This window comes from Canis lupus, chromosome 1 (assembly GCF_003254725.2).
Source record: "Canis lupus dingo isolate Sandy chromosome 1, ASM325472v2, whole genome shotgun sequence".
NCBI lineage: Eukaryota > Metazoa > Chordata > Mammalia > Carnivora > Canidae > Canis > Canis lupus.
In genome coordinates this window covers 108,055,767-108,080,314 of record NC_064243.1, presented here as the reverse complement: position 1 = coordinate 108,080,314, position 24,548 = coordinate 108,055,767, and the positions used below count along the sequence as shown (strand labels likewise).

At 42.3% G+C, this 24,548-nt stretch overlaps 2 protein-coding genes across 10 annotated transcripts in view; both read right to left on the bottom strand.

The window, feature by feature from the left end:
* LOC112645216 (caspase recruitment domain-containing protein 8-like) overlaps positions 1 to 24,548 on the bottom strand; it is a 62,696-nt gene that overhangs the window by 24,959 nt on the left and 13,189 nt on the right. For 2 of the 6 annotated variants that reach the window (XM_035708349.2, XM_035708347.2), the window contains 8 exons: positions 22,228 to 22,283; positions 20,163 to 20,313; positions 19,568 to 19,797; positions 19,234 to 19,496; positions 13,931 to 14,056; positions 13,439 to 13,580; positions 12,341 to 12,385; positions 8,463 to 9,005 (listed from right to left, as the gene is read on the bottom strand). In XM_035708349.2, coding sequence (XP_035564242.1) covers positions 8,734 to 9,005; positions 12,341 to 12,385; positions 13,439 to 13,580; positions 13,931 to 14,056; positions 19,234 to 19,496; positions 19,568 to 19,797; positions 20,163 to 20,313; positions 22,228 to 22,283 — 1,285 coding nt within the window. In that variant the 3' untranslated portion in view covers positions 8,463 to 8,733. Of the gene's footprint in view, positions 1 to 8,462; positions 9,006 to 11,304; positions 11,516 to 12,340; positions 12,386 to 13,438; positions 13,581 to 13,930; positions 14,057 to 19,233; positions 19,497 to 19,567; positions 19,798 to 20,162; positions 20,314 to 22,227; positions 22,284 to 24,548 lie in introns of those variants that run through there. The other 4 variants (XR_004810474.2, XR_007402309.1, XM_035708363.2 and 1 more) reach the window with 4 other exon arrangements.
* LOC112645217 (caspase recruitment domain-containing protein 8) overlaps positions 1 to 24,548 on the bottom strand; it is a 55,551-nt gene that overhangs the window by 25,339 nt on the left and 5,664 nt on the right. For 2 of the 4 annotated variants that reach the window (XM_025424451.3, XM_025424454.3), the window contains exon 1: positions 6,809 to 7,032. The exons of 1 other annotated variant lie outside the window; for it this stretch is intronic. The gene's annotated coding sequence lies outside the window, so the exon portion shown is untranslated. Of the gene's footprint in view, positions 1 to 6,808; positions 7,034 to 24,548 lie in introns of those variants that run through there. One more of the 4 variants, XM_035707227.2, reaches the window with a different exon arrangement.

The window sequence follows — 24,548 nt, the reverse complement described above, 5'->3', positions numbered from 1 at the left end:
CAAATAAATTTTTAAAAATCTTTTTATTTATTTTTTTTTAAGATTTTATTTATTTATTCATGATAGTCACAGAGAGAGAGAGAGAGAGAGAGGCAGAGACACAGGCAGAGGGAGAAGCAGGCTCCATGCACCGGGAGCCCGATGTGGGATTCGATCCCGGGTTTCCAGGATCGCGCCCTGGGCCAAAGGCAGGCGCCAAACTGCTGCGCCACCCAGGGATCCCTAAAAATCTTTTTTAAATTAAAATATATTTAATATTTTGATATCATAGCTTGACTAACTTTGTCAAACAACCTCAGTTTTCTTATATGTAAAATAGCAATAAAAGCAATCCAAATTTCAGCATTAGCCAGGATCTGGATGTCATTGTCCTAATTAATGCCTGGCTTGCTGGCTTCTTTCTTTCTTTCTTTCTTTCTTTCTTTCTTTCTTTCTTTCTTTCTTTCTTTCTTTCTTCTTCTTTCATATATTTTTTATTGGCTTTCAATTTGCCAACATATAGCATAACACCCAGTGCTCATCCCATCAAGTGTCCCCCTCAGTGCCCATCACCCAGTCACCCCAATCTCCCTTCCACCACCCCTCCCACTACCCCTTGTTCATCTCCCAGAGTTAGGAGTCTCTCATGTTCTGTCTCCCTCCCTGATATTTCCCACTCATTTTCTCTCCTTTCCCCTTCAGTCCCTTTCACTATTTTTTATATTCCCCAAATGAATGAGACCATATAATGTTTATCCTTCTCCGATTGACTTATTTCACTCAGCATAATACCCTCCAGTTCCATCCACATTGAAGCAAATGGTGGGTATTCGTCATTTCTAATGGCTGAGTAATACTCCATTGTATACATAGACCACATCTTCTTTATCCATTCATCTGTCGATGGACACCAAGGCTCCTTCCACAGTTTGGCTATTGTGGACATTGCTGTTATAAACATTGGGGTGCAGGTGTTCCGGTGTTTCTCTGCATCTGCATCTTTGTGGTAAATCCCCAGTAGTGCAATTGCTGGGTTGTAAGGCAGATCTATTTTTAACTCTTTGAGGAACCTCCACAGTTTGCCAGAGTGGCTGCTCCAGTTCACATTCCCACCAATACTGAAAGAGGGCTCCCCTTTCTCCACATCCTCTCCAATGTTTGTTGTTTCCTGTCTTGGAAATTCCACCATTCTCACTGGTGTGAGGTGGTATCTCATCGTGGTTTAGATTTGTATTTCCCTGATGGCCAGTGATGTGGAGCATTTTCTCATGTGCTTGTTGGCCGTGTCTATGTCTTCCTCTGTGAAATTTCTGTTCATGTCTTTTGCCCATTTCATGATTGGATTGTTTGTTTCTTTGCTGTTGAATTTCCTAAGTTCTTTATAGATCTTGGATACTAGCACTTTATCTGATTTGTCATTTGCAAATATCTTCTCCCATTCTGTAGGTTGTCTTTTAGTTTTGTTGACTTTTTTGCTGTGCAGAAGATTGTTCTCTTGATGAAGTCCCAATAGTTCATTTTTGCTTTTGTTTCCCTTGCCTTCATAGATGTATCTTGCAAGAAGTTGCTATGGCCAAGTTAAAAAAGGGTATTGCCTGTGTTCTCCTCTAGGATCTGATGGATTCTGGTCTTACATTTAGATCTTTCATCCATTTTGAATTTATCTTTGTGTATGGTGTAAGAGAATGGTCTAGTTTTATTCTTCTGCACATGGCTGTCCAATTTTCCCAGCACCATTTATTGAAGAGACTGTCCTTTTTCCAGTGGATAGTCTTTCCTGCTTTGTCAAATATTAGTTGACCATAGAGTTGAGGGCCCATTTCTGGTTTCTCTATTCTGTTCTATTGATCTATGTTTTGTTTTTGTGCCAGTAACACACTGTCTTGATGATCACAGCTTTGTAGTACAACCTGAAATCTGGCATTGTGATGCCCCTGGTTCTGGTTTTCTTTTTCTTTTTTTTTTTTTTTTTTTCTGGTTTTCTTTTTCAATATTCCCCCTGGCTATTCGGGGTCTTTTCTGATTCCACACAAATCTTAAGATGATTTGTTTCGACTTTCTGAAGAAAGTCCATGGTATTTTGATAAGGATTTAATTAAATGTGTAAATTGCCCTGGGTATCATTAACATTTTCACAATTTTAATTCTTCCAGTCCAAGAGCATGGAATATCTTTCCATTTCTTTGTGTCTTCCTCCATTTCTTTCAGAAATGTTCTGTAGTTTTTAGGGTATAGATCCTTTACCTCTTTGGTTAGGTATATTCCTAGGTATCTTATGCTTTTGGTTGCAACTATACATAGGATTGACTCCTTAATTTCTCTTTCTTCAGTCTCATTGTTAGTGTAGAGAAATGCCACTGGTTTCTGTGCATTGATTTTGTATCCTGCCACACTGCCGAATTGCTGTATGAGTTCTAGCAATCTTGGGGTGGAGTCTTTTGGGTTTTCTATGTACACTATCATGTCATCTGCAAAGAGGAAGAGTTTGACTTATTCTTTGCCAACTTCAATGCCTTTTCTTCTTGTTTCCTGATTGCTGAGCCTAGGACTTCTAGTACATGTTGAATAGCAGTGGTGAGAGTGGACATCCCTGTCGTGTTCCTGATCTTAGGGGAAAGGGTCTCAGTGTTTCCCCAGTGAGGATGATATTTGCTGTGGGCTTTTCGTAGATGGCTTTTAAGATGCTGAGGAATGTTCCCTCTATCCCTACATTCTGAAGAGTTTTGATCAGGAATGGATGCTGTATTTTGTCAAATGCTTTCTCTGCATCTATTGAGAGGATCATATCGTTTTTATTTTTTCTCTGGTTGATATGATCTATCACGTTGATTGCTTTATGAGTGTTGAACCAGCCTTGCATTCCAGGGATAAATCCCACTTGGTCATGGTGAATAATCTTCTTAATGTACTGTTGGATCCTATTGGCTAGTATCTTGTTTAGAATTTTTGAATCTGTGTTCATCAGGGATATTGGTCTATAATTCTCCTTTTTGGTGGGGTCTTTGTTTGGTTTTGGAATTAAGGCGATGCTGGCCTCATAGAATGAGGTTGGAAGTATTCCATCCCTTTCTATCTTTCGGAACAGCTTTAGTGGAATAGGTATTGTTTCTTCTTTAAGCGTTTGATAGAATTCCCCTGGGAAGCCATCTGGCCCTGGACTTTTGTGTCTTGGGAGGTTTTTGATGACTACTTCAATTTCCTCCCTGGTTATTGGCCTGTTCAGGTTTTCTTTTTCTTCCTGTTCCAGTTTTGGTAGTTTGTGGTTTTCCAGAAATGCTTCCATTTCTTCTAGATTGCCTAATTTATTGGTGTATAGCTGCTCATAATATGTTTTTAAAATCGTTTGTATTTCCTTGGGTATTGGTTGTGATCTCTCCTTTTTCATTAGTGATTTTATTAATTAGCTTCTTTTCTCTTTTGTTTTTAATAAGGCTGGCTAATGGTTTATCTGTCTTATTAATTCTTTCAAAGTACCAACCCCTGGCTTTGTTGATCTGTTCTACAGTTCTTCTGGTCTTTATTTCATTGAGTTCTGCTTGAATCTTTACTAACTCTCTTCTTCTGCTGGGTGCAGTTTTTATTTGCTGTTCCTTCTCCAGTTCCTTTAGGTGCAAGGTTAGCTTGTGTATTTGAGTTTTTCCCAGTTTTTTGAGGGATGCTTGTATTGCGATGTATTTCCCTCTCGGGACTGCTTTTGCTGTATCCCAAAGATTTGGAACGGTTGTATCTTCATTCTCGTTAGTTTCTATGAATCTTCTTAATTCTTCTCTAATTTCCTGGTTGACCCTTTCATCTTTTAGCAAGATGGTCTTTAACCTCCACATGTTTGAATTTCTTCCAAATTTCTTCTTGTGATTGAGTTCAAGTTTCAAAGCATTATGGGCTGAAAATACGCAGGGGACAATCCCAGTCTTTTGCTATCGGTTAAGACCTGATTTGTGAAAAAAATAAAAATTAAAAAAATTCTTTAAAAGGCCTGATTTGTGACCCAGTATGTGGTCGATTCTGCAGAAAGTTCCATGTGCACTTGAGAAGAATGTGTATTCATTTGCGTTTGGATGTAAAGTTCTGTAATACATGTGAAATCCATCAGGTCCAGTGAATCATTTAAAGCTCTTGTTTCTTTGGAGATGTTGTGCTTAGAAGATCTGTCATTTGCAGAAAGTGCCATGTTGAAGATTCCCAGTATAAGTGTATTATTATCTAAGTATGTCTTTACTTTGGTTATTACTTGATTGATATACTTGGCAGCTCCAACATTAGGGGCATAAATATTCATGATTGTTAGGTCCTCTTGTTGGATAGATCCTTTAAGTATGATATAGTGTCCCTCTTCATCTCTTACTACAATCTTTGGGATAAACTTTAAGTTATCTGATATGAGGATTGCTACCCCTGCTTTCTTTTAAGGACCATTTGAATAGTAAATGGTTCTCCAACCTTTCATTTTCAGGCTGTAGGTGTCCTTCTGTCTAAAATGAGTCTCCGGGATCCCTGGGTGGCGCAGCGGTTTGGCGCCTGCCTTTGGCCCAGGGCGCGATCCTGGAGACCCGGGATCGAATCCCACGTCGGGCTCCCGGTGCATGGAGCCTGCTTCTCCCTCTGCCTCTCTCTCTCTCTCTCTCTCTCTCTCTCTCTCTGTGACTATCATAAATAAATAAAAATTTAAAAAATAAAAAAAATAAAAAAATAAAAAAAATAAAAAAAATAAAAATAAATAAAAAAAATAAAATGAGTCTCCTGTAGACAGTAAATAGATGGGTCTTGCTTTTTTATCCAGTCTGAAACCCTGCGTCTTTTGATGGGATCATTAAACCCATTCACGTTCAGAGTTAACTATTGAAATATATGAATTTAGTGTCTTCATAATATCCATTCAGTCCCTTGTTTTTTTGACTTATTTCTTTGGGCTTCCTCTTTCTTTTACAGAATCCCCCTTAATATTTCTTGCAGAGCTGGTTTGGTGGTCACATATTCTTTCAGTTTCTGCCTATCTTGGATGCTCTTTATCTCTCCTTCTATTTTGAATGAGAGCCTTGCTGGATAGAGTATTCTTGGCTGCATGATCTTCTCATTTAGGACCCTGAATATATCCTGCCAGCACTTTCTGGCCTGCCAGGTCTCTGTGGAGAGGTCTGCTGTTAATCTAATATTTCTCCCCATGTAAGTCAGGGATCTCTTGTCTCTTGCTGCTTTACGGATTTCCTCTTTATCTTTGGAATTTGCAAGTTTCACTATTAAATATCGAGGTGTTGAACAATTTTTATTGATTTTAGGGGGGGATCTCCCTATCTCTGGATCTTAATGCCTGTTCCCCTCCCCAAGTTAGGGACGTTCTCAGCTATGATTTGTTCAAATATGCTTTCTGGTCCTCTGTCCCTTTTGGCGCCCTCTGGAACCCCAATTAAGTGTAGATTTTTCCTTCTGAGGCTGTCATTTATTTCCCTTAACCTTTCCTCATGGTCTTTTAATTGTTTTTCTCCTTTTTCCTCAGCTTCTTTCCTTGCCATCAACTTGTCCTCCATGTCACTGACTCTTTCTTCTACCTCATTAATCCTTGTCGTTAGGACCTCCAGTTTGGATTGCATTAAATAAAATTGATTTTAAATTTCAGCCTGATTAGATCTAAATTCTGCAGTCATGAAGTCTCTTGAATCCTTTATGCTTTTTTCCAGAGCCACCAGTATCTTTATAATTGTGCTTCTGAATTGGTTTTCTGACATTGAATTGTAATCCAAATTCTGTACTCTCTGCGGCGGAGAGTACTGTTTCTGATTCTCTCTTTTGTGGTGAGTTCTTTCTAGTCATTTTGCTCAGTGCAGAATGGCTAAAAATGAGTTGTACTGGAAAAAAAGAAGGAAAAAAAAAGAAAAAACAAAACAAAACAAAACAAAACAAAAAACAAGGAGGGGTATCCTCTGGTTCTATATACTGTAAATCCCTGGACTTCCCCTGGAGCTTTCCAGCGCTGCTCGGTCAAGAACTTGCTCTTCCCCTGTCCTTCCAGCTGATCTTCTGGGGGAGGGTCTGCTGTGCTGATTCTCACGTGTGTGCACCTGGGGGCGCTGCCCTGCCCCCTGCCAGGTGCATGGCTCAGTAGGAGCTGTTTATCCTGTGAGGCCCCTGTTCCCTGGCAGACCCACTCCATCCCAGGCACAGGGTGACACCAGGAGGGACAAGAACACTGGCCGCGGTCAGCTCTCCAGCTCTGGAGTCAGTTCCCGCAGTAACTAACGCAGTCTCCCAGTCTGCACTGCTCTGGATGCTCCCGGGGGTGGGGGGCGCTGATCTGCATAGCTTAGGGGCACTGGGCGGCAGGAGAGTCCTCACGGTCCTGTGTCCTCCCCACCTCTGCCTGTCCCGAGGGAACGCAGGATCCTGGGCTGTGTCCCCCTGCGCCCTGGGATCCAGGGCCTGTGCTGCTAGAATTGTGCTCCCGGGGCGCAGCTCCCAAAAGCAGCAGGGCGCAGCCCCCTCCCCCGGAGCCACCGCCTGAGCTTCTCCCGAGGCCCCGCCGGGCATGGCTCCAGCCCTTTTCCGAGCTGGGCCAGTGGTGCGGGTGCGCTCTCCCCCGGGCTCACTTCCTCTGTTAGTGACCCCGGCTACCTGGAGGCTCCACTGCCCCTCCTGCGGTTCTGCCCGAGTTCCCCGCTAAGTCCCTTTCCTTCCGGGAAGAATCCGGTGCGGATTTTTAAAGTTCCTGCTTCTCCAGGACTGTGCTTTCCTGTCCTGGAGGCTCTCGCTGCCCGCCCCCACCGTAGCACGGCTCCTCGCGGGGGCCCCTCACCCACTGGATTCTTTTTTATTTTGTTTTTTTCCATCTTCCTACCTTGTTAGAAGCACAAACTCTTCTCTCTGTAGCGTTCCAGTTGTTCTCTCTTTTAAATCTCAGGTCGAATTCATAGGGGCTCGGGATGATTTGAAAGTTATCTAGGTAAGTTGGTGGGGACAGGTGACTTGGGGACCCTACTCCTCCGCCATCTTGCCCCCCCTCCCCCGTGTTGAAAATTACATTTAAGGAATCTCTGTTCCCAGTGGGGAACTGGAACTAACAACCATGAGATCAAGAGTCAAGGGCTCTACCAACTAAGCCAGCCAGGTGCCTTAACACCCATCTTACTTTGCTCTCAGCAGCTTTAGCTTCGATTTCTTTATGCGGTAATAATAATATGCTGATTATCACCATGCTTTGCTTGCAGATGAAAACTGCAAGCTGATATACAAGTTATTTTAAGTAGAATGCATTTTATTGTAAACTGTGTTTAGATTTTCATCATATTTTCTCAAGGGCCAATTTGGTTTATGACAACTTTAAAGTTTATTTGAAAGACATGTAGAACATAATCATCTGCCTTCAGCTCAGGTCATAATCCCTAAATTCTGGGATTGAGCCCCACAATGGGTTTCCTGTTCAGTGGGGAGTCTACTTGTCCTTCTCCCTCTCCCTCCCACTGCTCATTCTCGCTCTCTCTCTCAAATAAATAAAAATCTTTAAATATAAAAATAAATAAAATACAATTTTCCTTTTATTTCAAAATAATACATGTTTTTAGCCATGTGCTTTCCTTCTTAGAGGTAAGCAAAATAAAACCTTTATTTTTCCCAACCTGATTGTCAAGGACTATCAGACTAGGAAATGTCCAGACTGTATATTAATCGAACAATATAATGTGTGTGTCACTACTGTTATATTGTGATTTCTTTCTACCATATATTTTGTGATTTCTATTTTGCCTTCTTATTTTAGGATTCTTTCTTTAACCTTTCTTACTTTAAGTTTGATCAAGAATGTTTTCTTGTTCCCTTTTTTTCTTTCTTTCCTAGCATTGATAATAATCTCATTCTCTGTTTTTTTATGATGACCTGAAATTTTTAGGACACACTTTTTTTAATAAACCTTTTTTGTTGTTTTTAAAGTAAGCTCAGAGCTCAACGTGGGACTCAAAATCATAACCTCAGGGTCAAGCATTGCATGCTCTATGAGAGACATTCTCAAGCAGATTCTGCACTAGGAGGCAAGCCCAGCATAGGGCTCCATCCCACTCCCAAAGATCATGACCTGAGCTGAAACCAAGAGTCAGACATTAATCAACTGAGCCACCCAGGTGCACTCTCAACACCCATTTTAAACTTAACAAATTCTCTATCCATCATAGGAAACAAACTAAGGGTTGCTGGAAGGGAGAAAGGGTGGGGATGGGGTAACTGGGTGATGGACATTAAGGAGGGAACGAGATAGAATAAATGCTAGGTGTTATATAAGACTGATTAATCCTGAACTCAACCTCTGAAACCAATATTACATTATAGGTTAATTGAAGGGATTTAAATAACAAAAAAATTTTAAATTATATTAGGATGCAGTAATAGGTATTTGCCAAGTTACAGATCAGTCCTCAATAAAACCTGTGTGATGGATAGGTGTAACTTGGACCCCTTTTGTCTTGGACACTGAGCTCAATGATCACATGTTCGTCTACCCATTTTCTTTCCTTTTTAAAAAAGATTTATTCAAGTCATTTGAGAGAGAGACAGACACACAGTGAATGGGAGGAGGGGCAGAGGGAGAGGATCTGAAGCACACTCCAAGCCGTGCACTGAGCCCAATGCAGGGCTCAACATCATGACCCTGAGATCAACACCTGACCTGAAATCAAGAGTCAGATGCTTAATCCACTGAACCACCCAAGCACCCCTGTTTGTTCATTTTTAATGGAGAACACTGGATTCTCTCTTCGTGAGTATCCACCTGAGTCACTGTTGTAAACTCTGCTGGCTGAGGTAGGACATCAGATAAGGATCTCTTCTATGAAGGCTTTGGAAGAGGATCCCCAGGGCCTGGTGCCCTTTCTTCTCCACCATCCTCAGCAGGGTCTCATTCTTCCGCTGCTGTGTAGGGCACTGCTGCACCAGCTCCTTCTCTTCCTCGGTGAAGACCTCACTGTACTGAAGGTCATCCAGTACTCCATTCAGGTCTCCCAGCCTGGCTTGCAGCTGCCGGTGGTGCTCCTTCAGAAAGGCCTTACCTGGGCAGAAGGAAGAGTTGCAGACTCAGAAAGGGATAGCACTCTTATGGAGTTCACAAGCTACATAAGACATAAGACATATTTCCTTTTTCCCTGAAGTAAGCTCCATGCCCAGTGTGAAGCCTAACTCAGGGCTTGAACACATGACCCTGACATCAAACCCAGAATTGAGATCAGGAGCCAGATGCTTAACTGACTGGGCCACCCAGATGGCCCTTAAAGACATAATTCTCTGTATAGATAGTGTTCATTCTCTTTTGCATGTTGCCCAGACAGACCTTACATGCACATCTTCAGGATTCCCAGTCCATTTTCAGGGGACTATGAATTTAGGGAAACTCAATGATTCCTCTACTTCAATCCCATCCCATCCCCTCCCTCCAAGCTTGGAGCACCTCTCCTTCATCACTTTCCAGTTTTCATTGGAATCCTAGAGAGGCTCTATCTTGCTGTACACTCATCTATTCATCTTCTAACAATCTTCAAGTTCATACATTGATATGCATGATACCGGAGGTGCAGGTGGTCTAGACTAGCTCTCCACCCTCAGGGGTCTTCTTAAAAAGTGTATAGAAAGAGATGTAAGTGGCTAAATACAACACAGAAGAGACCAGGATCACTGGAGAGAAGAAGATATTTTGCATCATGCTGACTCAGGGTTCATGCTGGTTCCCATATATAATACCTGTGTGACCTTGGCCAAATCTCATCACTTTCTTGTTTCTCAGTTCATTCAGTACAACCATGACTGCTTTAGCCTTTTTGTTTTTTTTTTTTTTTTTTTTTTTGAGAGATAGAGAGCTCCAGCAGGTGGAGGAGGGCAGAGGGAGAAAGAGAACCTTAAGCAGGCTCCATGACGTGCTTAGAACCCAACTAAGTACTCAATCTCGTGACCCTGAGATCATGACCTGAGCCAAAATCAAGAGTTGGATGCTTAACCTACTAAGCCACTTAAGAAGCTAAAAGTATGAATGCTTCCGACTTATAACTTATGCAATTAGAACTTTCGTTCTTAACACAATGGCACAGATCGTTATGTCCGTCATCTGCTCCTATAACCAAACAGTTTAATTTAATGATCTGATTTCTCTGATGTCTTGGTGCTTCTATGAAAAATCATTGTAACTGTACATTCGATGATTCCTCAATTGGAATAATCAGTTTTCTGTTTTCAGAAAGATTCTCATCTTAACCTAGTCTCACTGCATTGGTTGTGGTCATCTTACCCAATGTTTAACAACTTATACTCAATCTTCTTTTTTTTTATTATTTTTATTTTTTATTTATGATAGTCACAGAGAGAGAGAAAGAGAGAGAGGCAGAGACACGGGCAGAGGGAGAAGCAGGCTCCATGCACCAGGGCCCGATGTGGGATTCGATCCCGGGTCTCCAGGATCGTGCCCTGCGCCAAAGGGAGGCACCAAACCGCTGTGCCACCCAGGGATCCCGATACTCAAATCTTAACTGGACATAAACTTCACCTTTTTTCCCCCTCTCTACGATGCACTCTGAAACATTTTAACTCATTCAATGTTTGATCTGAGCCTGTGTATTATTCTTTCTTAAACCCCCCTAATATTCCTTTGGAACACATCCACAACTGTTATTTTGATAAGCACTGTGCAATCAGCTTTGTTGTTTCCACCTGCTGGAATAGAAACCCCATGAGTGCGGGATGTGTGAAGTAACAGCCATTGCCATGTTAGCTCCAAACCTCCTCCATGATTCTGTGGGGGAGCAAGTCAAAGACTATTCACAGGGATAGACAGAAATGGGGTATATAAAGCACAAATATACATACCTGAATATTTGTCATGCTACAGGCAGTCAGTAAGTTGCATTTGCCATCATGATCCTTTTAATTACCCTGCTTTCATGAGGGAAAAATGCAACCAAAGCCTTTGGGTAAGAAAGGATAGGATGACTAGACTTTAAAGCAAAGTCTTCACAGAAGAGTTAGTATCAAAAGAAGATCTGAAGGAGTAGGATCTTGTATGAAATACAAGATGCCACCAGGCCAAAAGGGAAAAAGAGGAAGAGAGATGTCATGCTTCACAGTGCATGGTGGCCAGAATGGAGATTTGGCTGGCAAAGATGTGGGCTGGCAGCAGCTTCTGAAAGGTCTTCTAGAGAGAGAAAACCAGGCTCAGCTTTATCTTGTGACAACGGGTGACAGATATCTCTTGCTCAAGAGCTTGCATAATAGGAAGGGTGGAGACCTTTTGCTGGTGCCACACACTCACCACCTGCATAAATCCTTTTCATTTTCTTTGTGAAATCATCCTTAGCTCATGCTTACCCAAGATCTGTGGTTGGGTTGGAACCCAATTGCGACTCCAGGTGTGGGGCCTGATTTTCTTTAGCTAGTCTGCCTCTCTGGACCTCCTGACAACACCACCAGCTGGCCAGGAAATGGGTCTATTGCCATTTCAAGCCAATGTGACACCTGAGGAGAGTCTTCTCTTCACTGAGGGGCATCAGGAGATGCTATCTTTCTCCTCCTGGATGATCTGTTTTGAGATAGGAGGACTGTCACTTTTACTATGTGGAGCCTGACAGTCAAAGCCAACAACATGGAAGGCAGAAGGGAGTCCCTTGATCTTTATTCCTTATTTTATTTACTTATGTTAAAAAGGCTTTATTATTTTACTTTTTAGTAATCTCTACTCCCAACATGGGCTTGAACTCACAACCTCAAGATCAGGAATCACAAGTTCTTCCAACAGAGCCAGCAGCCAGGTGCCCCTTGACTCCTTACTTTGAATCATTTCTTTCTCTGCTACCTACCAACTCCAGGAACCTTAACCAATGCCCAGCTAATCCCTGTTCTTGATTTTCACAGCAGTCTCATAACCCGGTTCCCACTTCCTGTCCGTTCCTTGCCCACATTCATCCACACTCTTGAGAAAAGTGAATGCATTGCTACCTACCCTGCAAAATTCCCCCGTTGGCCTTCGGCCTAATGTCCAAAAGATTTCAACCATCATCCTTATGCTTTCAACGTCTGTTTCTTGCCTGTCTCTCTGGTCTCATGGGGCCTCTCTCCCTCTAAAGTTTCATGTCCCGCCATATCAAACTACTTTCACCTATAGTTCATCAGATGCAATATGTGTTCCCCAATAAGATTGGTTGCATGCTCAGAGTCTGCATATTACACCCCCTCACGAGTTTGGGTGAGGCTCCTGAAGTGGCTCAGGCTCCTTCTTTGTCTTTGACACCACTGGATCTTTGTAAATGAAGAGAAGGTATGATCTCTCATTGAGCCACATCACACCACTCAAACACCTCCTGAAATCAGACACATCCTTCTGACTTTTGGTCAGAAGTGCACTCACCTGAGAGAGGAGGAGGGGCTGCTGCAGAATGAAACTGGAGATCCACTAGGAAAGGAGGAGAAGTTGGAGAATGAAATGAACCATATACCTTTATCTAGGTGTTCTTTTCTTTTCTTGTAAGTGGTTTCTTCTTGTTTTATTCATTTAGTAATCTCTACAGCCAACATGGGGCTCAAACTCACAACCCCGAGATCAAGAGTCACACGTTCTTCTGACTGAGCCATTCAGGCAACCCTGTAGTTTCTCTGGTCTTTGATGTAACCCACTAAAGTAATTTAACTCTACTTCCTAACTTAAAGATCCCATTGAAACATCATATACCAATGGCACCCAATTAAGTAGAAGATCACTTACTACCTATTAAGGAAATGCATCCAAGGAGGGAACTCATTTTTCCTTTCTATTTCTATTTCTATTTAGAAGTCAACGTGAGGAAATGCGAAAGGTACAGTAAAAATGATCATACTCTTCGTCATTATCCTCTAAGTAAATGTATTTTTGACATGAAATGCCATCATTTAGTGAGTACATTGATCAATAAGTGTTGATATTCTTTAAACTCTAGAACACTGAAATTGTTGACAGTTCAGAAACTGTAAGTTGAACACACTTGTAAGTCGGTGGGACATTTGCTGACTGGAGCAACCATTTGGGAAAATAACTAAATTGTGTTTATCATTAAGCCTTCAACATGGTCTTACGTTTTCTTTCTAAAAGTTCTGCTGTTGTTTAAAGTTCTGAGACATTTTATGTCCTCCCTCCTTCAGCAGCTGCTTAGTCTCCATTTATGTCAACAAGTATAAAATTGCCCAAAAGATAGGATTAAACCAAGTTTATGCACCTTCTGATTCTTATGAATCAGAATCCTGTGCAACATCTCCTAGGTAGGAGAGGTTCCAATTTTCAACTCCAACAGCCCCCTCTATCCCAGGCACACAAGACCAGTGCCAACACTTTTTTCAATGCAACATTGACTATAAACTGTAGTTGGGACCATACACAGACCTTCTCCTCTGACACACTACACTACAACCAAGGGGAGAGACGTGCATGATTTTTTTCCTCCCCCCCAAATTTTAGACTCATATTGTCACCTACCTGGCTTCACCAAAGTGCGCCAGACCAAAGTCTTGTGTCTTTTTTCAGCAATTTCAACTATGATTGGTTCCTTCATCTTCCCAGCATAGACTTTGGAGAATATCTGGATTTCTCCAGGACTCCTGTAGGATAATTTCAACTCCTAGAGGAAACACACCACTTGAATTAAAGCATCAGAGGGTGGGAGGGGGGGCAGGTGTGTGGAAAGACCTGTTTGACAACAGTGAACTGGCCACTGAAATATAATCGTTTCCTACACAGTCTAATAGCTGGTTGAGGGTGAAAAGAGGGAGGATGGTCAACAGCGTTTAAGGGTACAATTTTCAGAAATACTATTATCCCTGAAAGGAAAGGTAGCCAAGCTCTTATCAGGGTGTGGTTCAGAGAATAATCACCGGAGCTACTGACCCTGCATTAGTTTTCCATTGTTTTCTGAAGAACATAACATTTTGAAGCCTGAGTTAAATCTGAGTTAGATTCAATTCTACCAACCTCAGGTATTATCTCCAGATGAGCATTACTGGACACGATATAACGGGAACCAAAATTCAGGGGGTCCACTGGGGGTGAGGTCTGCAGACGCACACCATGAAACTTAGCTTCTTCATCATCTATTGCCTGAGGAAGAAGCAGAAGCAAATCAGAGGACAAAGCTAAAAGTAATAAAGCAAAGGTAGTGGCACACAAAGTCCTCCATATGTTGTATAAGTAGCATGTATGATATGATTCAAATGATGTAAAGATTTATGCCTCTGTGCATGAGGAGATATAGTTCTCTTAGGATTTTATTTTTAAGAAATCTCTACACCCAATGGGTGGTTCAAACTTACAATCCTGAGACTCAAAGTTGCATTCTCCTCCGACTAAGTCATACAGGTGCCCCATGGAGGGATGTATTAACAAAATTTTACTGGTGGTTATCTCAGAGCCAAGGAATTTATATCTTTTTTTGGGGGGCCGGGGGTTAAATGGAGAGAGAATCCTAAGCGGTCTCTACATTAGGCAGAGCCTGACTTGGTGGCTCCATATCGTGACCTTGAGATCATGACCTAAGCCAAAATGAAAAGTCATAAGCTTAAACAACTGAGCCATCCAGGTGCCTCCTCCCAAGACAATTCTTTTTATCACAAATCTCTGTATAGATTGATCATTCTTCCTATAATGTGGCAGGAATTGTCTGAGTGCTCCTCAAAGCTGCAGACAAAGACAATTCTTTCTGTTTGCCCTGGCAGGGGACCATCCAGTTTGCAGCTGGATCTATGAGGGATGAGGGAATAGAAGACTTCCCTGCATCACAAGGCTGCTACCCCATGAAGTGCTCTACTACCTGTGCACCAATACTGCTGTGACATCACCAGAGAGGCCCAGAAACAGAGCAGAGGAGCCTTTGGAACTATTTGAGGAACCTCCAAAGACACAGAATAGAACTGAAACAACAAAATAATAACAGCATTTGAGAGTCTCAGCAAAGCTCAATAGACACTTTATGGAATTAACGAGCAGGAATCACTATCAAAATCATTTACCGTGTAAGTGTTCACTTAGTAAATGCTCTTGGTGGTGAGTGATGAGAAGGAGGCAGGAAGGGGAAGGAGAAGCTGGTGATGTTCCACTTCTTGATCTGGGTGCTGTATACAAGGTGTGTCTACTGTGAAAATTAGGGAGCAATACATTTATCTGCCTATTTGATTCATGTTAAAAGAAATCCGTATATCCGTTTGAAGGGAAGGATGTCCAATGCTGATACACGAATTGGACCTGGAAGATCAAGTGGAAGAAAACTTTCAAATTGTATCAGGAAGGGAATGAAACTCCGGTGGGGCAGAGGCAGGGGAGGGAGGCAATGGGCTCTCAAGGAGTCACTACACACATGCTAGTAAAGAGTAACAGCTCCACAGGGATAAAAAGAAAAGGAAGGAGGAAAGACAGTAATGTGTCATGCCATCTCTGATGAAGAATTATTTTAGGGGTGCCTGGCTGGCTCAGTCAGTAGAGCATGTCACTCCAACTCAGAGTGTTGAAATCGAGCCCCAGGTTAGGGTAGAGATTACTCTAGAAATCTTTTTAAAAAGTATTTTAAATGATTAGACACATTTAAAAGAAATTATGGTAATAAGAGATTGGAACTAAAATAACCAAATACATCACTATAACATTGACGGGTTATCCTATGTCTCTACCTCTGTGTGTGTGTGTATGTATGTGTGTGTGTGTGTGTGTGTGTGCTTCTCTTGAATAAATAGATAAATCTAAAAAAAAAGAAAAAGAAAAAACGTGGGGCGGTGGGTATTCCTTGTTGGCCCAGCAGTTGAGCATCTGCCTTCAGCTTGGGGCACGATCCTGGGATCCGGGATCTGGTCTTACATTGGGCTCCCTGCGAGGAGCCTGCTTCTTTCTCCCTCTGCCTATGTCTCTGCCTCTCTCTGTGTGTGCCTCTCATGAATAAATAAATAATTTTTTTTTTAAGTGACGGTTATGGGCAGTCGGGTGGCTCAGTGGTTTAGTGCTGCCTTCAGCCCGGGGTGTGGTCCTGGAGACGTAAGATCCCACGTAAGAGTCCCACGTCAGGCTCCCTGTATGGAGCCTGCTTCTGGCTCTGCCTGTGCCTCTTTCTCTCTGTGTCTCTCATGAATAAATAAATAAAATCTTTTTTAAAAATTGACGGTTATCATTAAGAGCAGATTTCTGCAGATAGTGGGACATACTCCTGTACTTAGCTTGTTTTATGGATTAAAGGTAATTCCCTTTACCTGCCTTTTTTTTTTTAATAGCACTTGTCATAGGCACATATATTTTTCTTGTAGCAAAACATTTGCATCTTCCAAATAATCTTTGGTTGTCCTGCTTTTGTCTGTTTTGTGCACTGAGGCATCCCCAGCCCCTAAATACTGCTTGGAATAGGTAATGCACAGAATAAATATTTGTTGACTGGAGCAATGGATTTCCTGGAGCACCACGCTGAGACAGATATAACACAGGCCCCAAGTGTAATTTCAACTTTTCAAGGAGCCACATTTTTTAAAAAAGCAAAAGGAAGCAGATGAAAATACTGTTAGTAATATATTTATGATACGTTTCATATAACCCCACATATATTTCTTTAAACATGTAATCAATATACTATTTAAATAACATGTGCATTTTTCTTCATACTCTGTCTTCAAAATTTTAGTGGATTTAAAAAAGGTTTATTGCATAATTTAAATTTGTAGCATCTCTAAATTGAAGGACTCAGCAGCCAAGCATGGCTAGGGGCTAATATATAGGATTGTGCTGCTCCTGATGTAAACAGGGAACATTCTCAGGGCAAAAGTGGCATTTTGAGGTTGTCTTGTGTTTTCAAATGAAGAAAAGATTTGCCCTCTTCTCTTCCCCTCTGTATAGAGGAAGACAGACCACATTTCATTCCTTCTGTCAACATTTCATGAATGTCTATAGTAGGCCTTACATTGTGCTTTTAACTAACCTGTGATTAAGAGGTTATTTATAATTTACAAAGAAACAGACAATAAGTAAATAAAGAGATTCATGAGACCAATGGAAAGAAATAAATAGACACAATGATTACAGCTTGGGCTAGATGACACTACGGACAAAGAGATGACTTGGTTTATGTTCAAAGTGTAATAAGGATTTAGAGAAGAGTCTAGGCCAAGAAGTGTTGGGATATTTATGTTTGTACGAGATCTCCCTGTTGGCAGATAAAAAGTAGAAGTCAGATAGAAAAAAAGTCTGAAGGCCTGAGTCCTATTTCCAGCAGAAGTCCGTGAAGGAGGTGGACACCACTGCCGGTGGTGATAAGGAAAGGAAACTGGCTCCAGTGACATTATGAAAGTGACTTCTGAAAGCAGAGAGCTGAACTCACGCATCTCCACACTTATTGTCTCTGGCTCTATAGATTGCAAGGTCCAATAAAATTTCATGCAATATTACGACAGTAAAACCCATTGATTTTTTTTTTCTTTTGTAGAAGTCATTGATATGGAGGATACATTGGAGGAGGAAAGAAAATGAAACACAGGGATTGAAGATAAACTCTAGATGTGGGTTTGAGTGACTTAGTGGAACTTGGTTGGATATCCCCTATGGGAAGAGAGTTGAAAGAGCAGGGTAGCTTTGGGGAAGAAAGGAAGTAATACACGAGGCTAGGTATTCTAGGTATTCTCCTGGACACTCAAGTGGACACATTAAGTCAGGCAGTTCACAAAGCTCTGGAGGGTCGAGAACAGCGATACAGATTTAGGAATCTTCCTCTTCCATGGACTTTGGTGACAGGATCCAGAAGAGTCACTAAGGCCATCAGTGAGTCCAGGAGGTGAGAGATTTCAGAGCAAGTGTCTTGTGGAAGCCATTGGAAGAGGGACCATAACAGTTAATATGGAGATTGGGGAAATAGGGTATGAAGGACTTCTAGACAGGACTCTTTCCAAGGATGGGTGAGGCCAACAGCACACATGCTACCAGACTGCAGGGAAGAATCATCCAATGGAGACTTTGAACAGAATCATTTGAGGGAATAGAGATACTGTAACCCAGCAAGAAGCATCTGAGGGCAGAGTGAGCACTGAGGAATGTCCAGACCGGGGGGCCCATGAAGCTGATGATCCATTTGCCAAGTAGCAGAAGAGAGAAATGGACATTCAGAGGTGAAGGAAAACATTTCTCTAATATGGTAGCTATGGTCAATCTGGGGTTGCTCATAGAATGGGAAGCCAGGGTAGGAGACACTGATGGAGGAGGCGACAGCAGATCCTTCCTGGTGTAGCGTCCTCCCAGGAAGGCCAGAGGGAATGGGATCCAGGAGAGTCTCAGATCTGAGCCTCTAGCAAGTAGTAAGCAGGCTAATCTCTGCCCACTGCCCACGACAGGGCTAGGGGTAGTGAAGCCAGTACAGAATTAGATCTACAAAGTGATGATAGGAAAATGAGGTCATTCCATCTCATTGTTTCTACTCAACAATAAAGTAGAGCAAGTGATCCTATGAGATTTGGGGTCAAGGGAGGAAGAAAGGCCAGTCTGGGGACTAGGGTGTGTCCACAATAGTAAGAAGAGTCATTTAAGACTTTGTTTTGGTTTTTGCTACGGTTTTCTTTTCCTGCATAGCCCAGGAATGGTCATCTCTAGCATCCAGATTAAAATATTTTCTCTTGTATTTTAAATACCCACAGTTACTCACAACCCTAATGACTACCAGGCATGCATCTGTCTCTCTTGGGGCTGAAGGAGGATAAACCAATTGTTAGAGAATCAAATGAACCTTCCCCTGGAACCTCTCGATCCAGGATGAGGGACAGAAGTGACACTTTATGTGGGAAAGCAGTAGCTCTCCAGCGACAAAGACCGGTGTATCTGCTTCAGCACTAACCCAGGAATGGTTGGGGGACTCTGAGCCTATCACAAATGTGCTGGAGGGAGATACCACTGCACAGGGAAAAGACTTCAGAGGGGTGTGCATGTATCGTGTATGTTTGGGGAGGGTATTTAAATTAGATCCTATTACTTTGAAATTCCTCAATGAAATCTCTGCATTACTCTCTGCCAGTCCCCATAAGTCTCATCTCGTATTTTCCTTCTCCGTAAAACCCAGAGAAGGCAGCTCCATTTTCAGAAGAACAGAATTCCTATTGCAGATCCTTGCACATGGCTCAAGAGGCAGCACCTGCAGAATGACCTCAGGGAGGGTGATTCATGCTTCTATCAGTGAAAGCTGTGCCTTCACTTTTCTGTTTAATACAGAGTTGGAAGGTCCAAGGTGAGAAACTGCCATGTAATTCTCACAGCTTCTCCAGCCTTACCTTCGTTAACAAGGGGTCACTGGGGATGAGGTACAAGTGAAATTTAATATCTTCAGGGTGGAAGTGATAATAGATCAGTGTCAAGGACGTGATGGGGACAGAAACACCTGTCCCACTGGCGAATCTCAGCAGGATCCCCATCAGAGAGAAGCTGGGGTTTTCCAGCACGGCATAGAAAGGCTCCACTCGGCTTGGCGGTTCTAGGACCATTCCTTCATCCTTAAAATGGGCGACTTGGAACCAAGAGACATCAACCTCATTTGCTGTAGGACAACCACAAAGCCCATCAGATAACGTTCCCACTGGCCCACTGCCTCCCCTCGTCCCTCTTTACCTGGGAGGGAGACGATGTGGGGGAGGTGGATTTCAGCAATGACCCCCTCAGGCTCCACAGAGATCTCAAACAAAGGCCCTGCCGCCATCCACTGCTCCTGGTGCTGTAATGTCAGGCCCAGGCGTTGATTCCAAGAATCAAAAGCAATCTTCACAGTCACTGCTGCTGTTACCAAGAAGCCAAGGCCTACCGCTGGCCACAGATAGAAGCCAGCCGCAGGAAAGTGGGCGCTGAAAAGAGCCAGAGTGATAGTCATGCTGGCTAACCCCAGAACTTTGATTGAAAGAACACAAGTGCAGAGAGATGTGGTGTTTGGGTGGAGCCAGGTGCAAGACCCATCTGTGATTTTCACAACTGTAGGAACCTCTGGGGACTTCATTAGGTTTTCTGGGCCCCAGTTTCTCTGTATTCTACATATGTTGAAATTAAAATACCAACTCAGTGCATAGAATACAGAGAACACTGACAAAATTTCAGATGTCCATAGGGATGGATCATGTATCCTATCATGTAGGTGTATATGAGTAAATATCACACAGCATTTACTTCCTTTATAGTAGAATTCTTTGAAACAATTAGCGTCTCCCATTCTTACCTGTATCTGTTTGCAGACTTATCAATCAACTCAATATCCACATTTCCTTCAGGTCCCAGGAACTGATAACTTTTACAAACTGGTTCAACCCCAGCAGACAGTTGAGCAGCCTGGATGGGCACTAGTGTCGCCACTCCTAAGCTAGTATCTTCTGAAAAATAAACATTGCATGTGTCAAATGCAGACTCTTAGAAAAGGCCTGATCTGAAGGAGCCCTGGAGGTTCAATGGCACATGTGCTGTTCGCAATCTAGATGTCAGAGAGAAGGATGTGTGGCAAGAACAGGGCACTTTGATCTTTGAATCCAGAAAAGGAAGGCATGAGAATGTTCTTTGTTGTTACTGAAACTGCACTCCCACATTTAAGAAGGAAGCCCAGATGGACAGCTTTGGCTGGGGGTGATATTTGCCTCAGCCAGGCACCACAGCAGCTAAATTTCTACATGGACCCAAGGAGCAGCTGATATCTGATGCTGGTGAAGGAAGGCAAGTCCCTAAAAGCTGAAGACACAAAAGCACACCGGTTGACTGTAGTGTTCACCACCATCCAACTGGAGGCACCCCAGACCATCCCCTGGTTCCCTGAGCGGTTCCACCACCCAACTGGGAAGGCTTCCCAGCACTGCTTGGAGACCATCTACACACGCGCTACTGGATTCCATTCACACTGCCCACGCTCTGGGAGAAGACGATTGGCGTAGAACAAATATCTGTATCTTGGACAATAGAAGTCTCTGATATACTATGCTCTGACAAAATTGGTTTACGGTTTATCAAGAATTATAAAGGAGGGAATCTCATTTCACAGAGAGTAGGGATTTTGTATAGGAACAATGAAAAGTCTCAAACAGTCACCTAAACTCTCTGAGTTTTTTTCCTCCTGTGTAAGATGGAGAGACTAATGCTACCTGACCTTATAGAACTGCTCTGAATTTTGGTTCCTCGAGAAAATAGCACACAACGTCAGCTACTAAGGTGAGTACAGATGAGGTTACCCTGTCACCATGTGCCTGGTAGCTCAGGAGCTGGACTGAGCATCAAGATACAGCCAATTCAGTGCCCTTGTTTTCCTGAATCTCACATGGCTTTGACATACTGTGGGAAAGTTTCCATCAATGAGCACAGAGAGGTGGAGCAAGTATTGACAGGATGTAGGACAGTCATGTTGGGTAAAGTTTTCCAACCAATGGTGATAAATTTTGTGCTGGTCTAGGTGCTGATTTTGAAAATGGAGTCTATAAAAGAGTTCTAATGGTGAACAGATGCTATAAGAAAGAACTCTTAATCCAATAGGACTGGTGTCCTGGTGTCCTTTACATGAAGAGGAAGAGAGACCAATCTTTCTATCTCACTCTCTTTCTTGATACATAGAGGAAAGGCCATGTGAACCCCAGGAGAAGGTGGCCACTTACAAGCCAGGAAGACAACCTTCACCAGAGACTGAATGTGTCAGCAGGTGAGCTGAGACTTCTAGCCTCCAGAACTATGAGAAAATTACCTTCTGTTGTTTAAGTCCCCTAGACTGGCTATTTTGCTAGGCCAGCCCTAGTACACGCTTACAATAGGAATGTTTCCTAGCCCAAAGCCATTCAGAGTATAAATGTCACAAAAGATCATACATTGTTCAGTTTTTGAAGTCTTAGTTAGCATGGATTAGGGTAAAAGATAGCAGGCCCTTTTAAATGAACCCAAACACAATCCAATGCTGCCACACCTCACCTAGTGGCTGGAGATTTCTCACCCCTTGGGTTCCTTTCTTTATCTTTGAAATAGAGGCTCTATGATCCACTCATAGAGTTTCCATGGATAATAAGAAGACAATGCGTTTAATGTCCGTAATCGAGTGTTTGGAATACGGAGTCTATTCCAGATATAGTATCCGAGGTTACAGCTACTTCATATTCCCATTTAAGTTGTAGGGAGGATGGTGTTACAGATAAGAAAAATTGCTTTTGATTGTCACCACCACAAAGGACTTCAAATTGTCTTCTCCATGTAAATCCACAGGACATTTCTATCAGCCCAATACACACGTGCCTGGCTTCATGTCTATATTAGACAATTACCTGATCCTTCTGGCAGTGGCAATTTCTGGGCTGTCCATTTCATGCCAGTTTGGGCCCTTGAGTGTCAAAAATAAGAAAAATATTAGAAATCATTTCACAAGGGGTGCCTGACAAACAATGGAGCATATGGCTCTTGATCTTGGGGTCGTGAGTTTGAGCCCCACACACGGTGTGGAGATTATTTAAAATCTGTTAATGAAATCTTAATAAACTCTTTAAAAAATTATCAGTTCACCAAAAGAAATGAGGAGGACGTGATTACAAACTAGAGCTGTTTGCCCAAACAAAGGCTATGATCCAGAAAGTGTCATTTAAACTTTCAATTAAATTAAATTCAATGATATTAAATTAAAATTGAGCTCTCAGCTATACTATCCACATTTCAAGTGCTTAATACCTACATGTGGCAAATGTCTACCATATTGGCTAACACAGGCTAGAACATTTCCGTTTTTTTTTTTTTTAAGATTTTATTTATTTATTCATGAGAGACACAGAGAGAGAGAGATTGGCAGAGACCGAGGCAGAAGCAGGCTTAATGCAAGGAGCCCGATGTGGGACTGGATCCCAGGACTCCAGGATCATGCCCTGGGCATGAAGGTGGATGCTTAACCACTTAGCCACCCGGGCGCCAGAACATTTTCATCATCACAGAATGTTCTCAGGAACAGTTCTATTAGACTCTCAAAAAAGAGATGACTAGGATACGGAGAGTAGAACTAAGAGAGGATCTCTCCAGGCAAATGTGTCTTGACCATTCTGCCTCTTCTCCTATTATATGAGTATCCAAAGTGCTCATACCTAACTTCTTTTGTTTAAATGGCTCTGATTGGGCATTTGTTATTTCACCTGGCAGTAGTGGAGGAGTGGAGACGACAGGGGTTCTGTAACCATCTTGGTTTTTGTGAGATGATTGCTATTTTTTCTGAATCCAGTGGTATTGAAGATCTGGGGGCCTATACCCATGGGCTAGTTAGAGGCATGCTACCCACTCTGAGTCCTTTACTGTGGGACTGTTCATTACCAACACAGCCCTGTGAATATATGTGCCCAATGTTGCTAAGTGTCCACAGTGCTTAGAGAAGAATGTTCTAAATGAGTTTCCAAAACTTACTGGAGAAAATCATGGAAACAAGAAGCTGGATAAGTGAGGGTTAGGGCACAGTGGGGAAGGAGAATAGAAGAAATTCAGAAGAGAGGTAGAAAGGGTCAAATAAAGAAAAAAAAGGAGACGGGACACAAAACGTGAGGATTGCCAACATTCCCAGGGGGGAAAAGATATGTAACAGCATGTTAAAAAAATAAAAGATATTTAAATAAATAAAATCTAAAAACATTTTTTAAAACAGAAACAGAATTTTTTAGATCAAAAATTCTCCTGTGGTGCCTGAGTAACACAAGAAGATGAAATCATCATTCAGGGAGACTCTACAGATGACCTACTTAAAGTCATTCAGGAAAATCGAACGGAGGTGGATGATGATGGCTTTAAGAATCTCAGAGAAGATAAGAAATGACTTTTGGAAAATTTGTCTATATTTAGTGGTTGGAATTGAAAGTTGATATGGCCAGAAGGAGAGGGGGCTTTAAAAAATGTGTATTTATCTTGCAGTAACACTATAGGCGACCCTCACCCTTGGCATTTGCACTTTTCTGGATGAGGCTGCTTGGTTTTTTGGTTTTGTTTTGTTTTGATTTTTTCTTAACTGCTGAAGTCTAATAGAGGAGGCTGTCATGCTTATGTATGAAATAGAATTTAGTCAAATAAACCTTTGGGGTCATTTGGTTAAATAAATAAATAACTCACTCACTCACTCACTCCTTGGTGTCCTAACTGTTGGAATAAAAGCACTGAATTAGTAATTGACTCATGGGTGCAATACATGCCCCCAGAGTAGTGGTGACCAAACTGACTTCACCTTGGAAGCTTTAAAAATCCCCCAATACACAGGTCACAGCCCAGACCAATTAACTCAGGAGACGAGAGTGGGACCTCCACATCATTACTTTTAAAACTTCTCAAATGACTCCAATATTTAGCCAAAACCATGATCTATAGGGTGAGCTACTGGTACATGAAGCTAGTGCCTGGCTGTGATAATCTGCTCTAATGCAGGTGATATTTTCTGGAAGAGGACAACCAACTCATTCCAATCTCTGTCTTGAGGAACTGGAAATGTGGAAGGAATCAAGACCAGGGGAATCACAGGGCAAGAGTCCTGGCTCCTAAGAAGGGGGGTGATGAAAGAGGAACAAAAGCACTGATTTCTGTGGGTACAGTAGTTATTGCATGATTGCCGCCACTGCATCATGAAATGTCG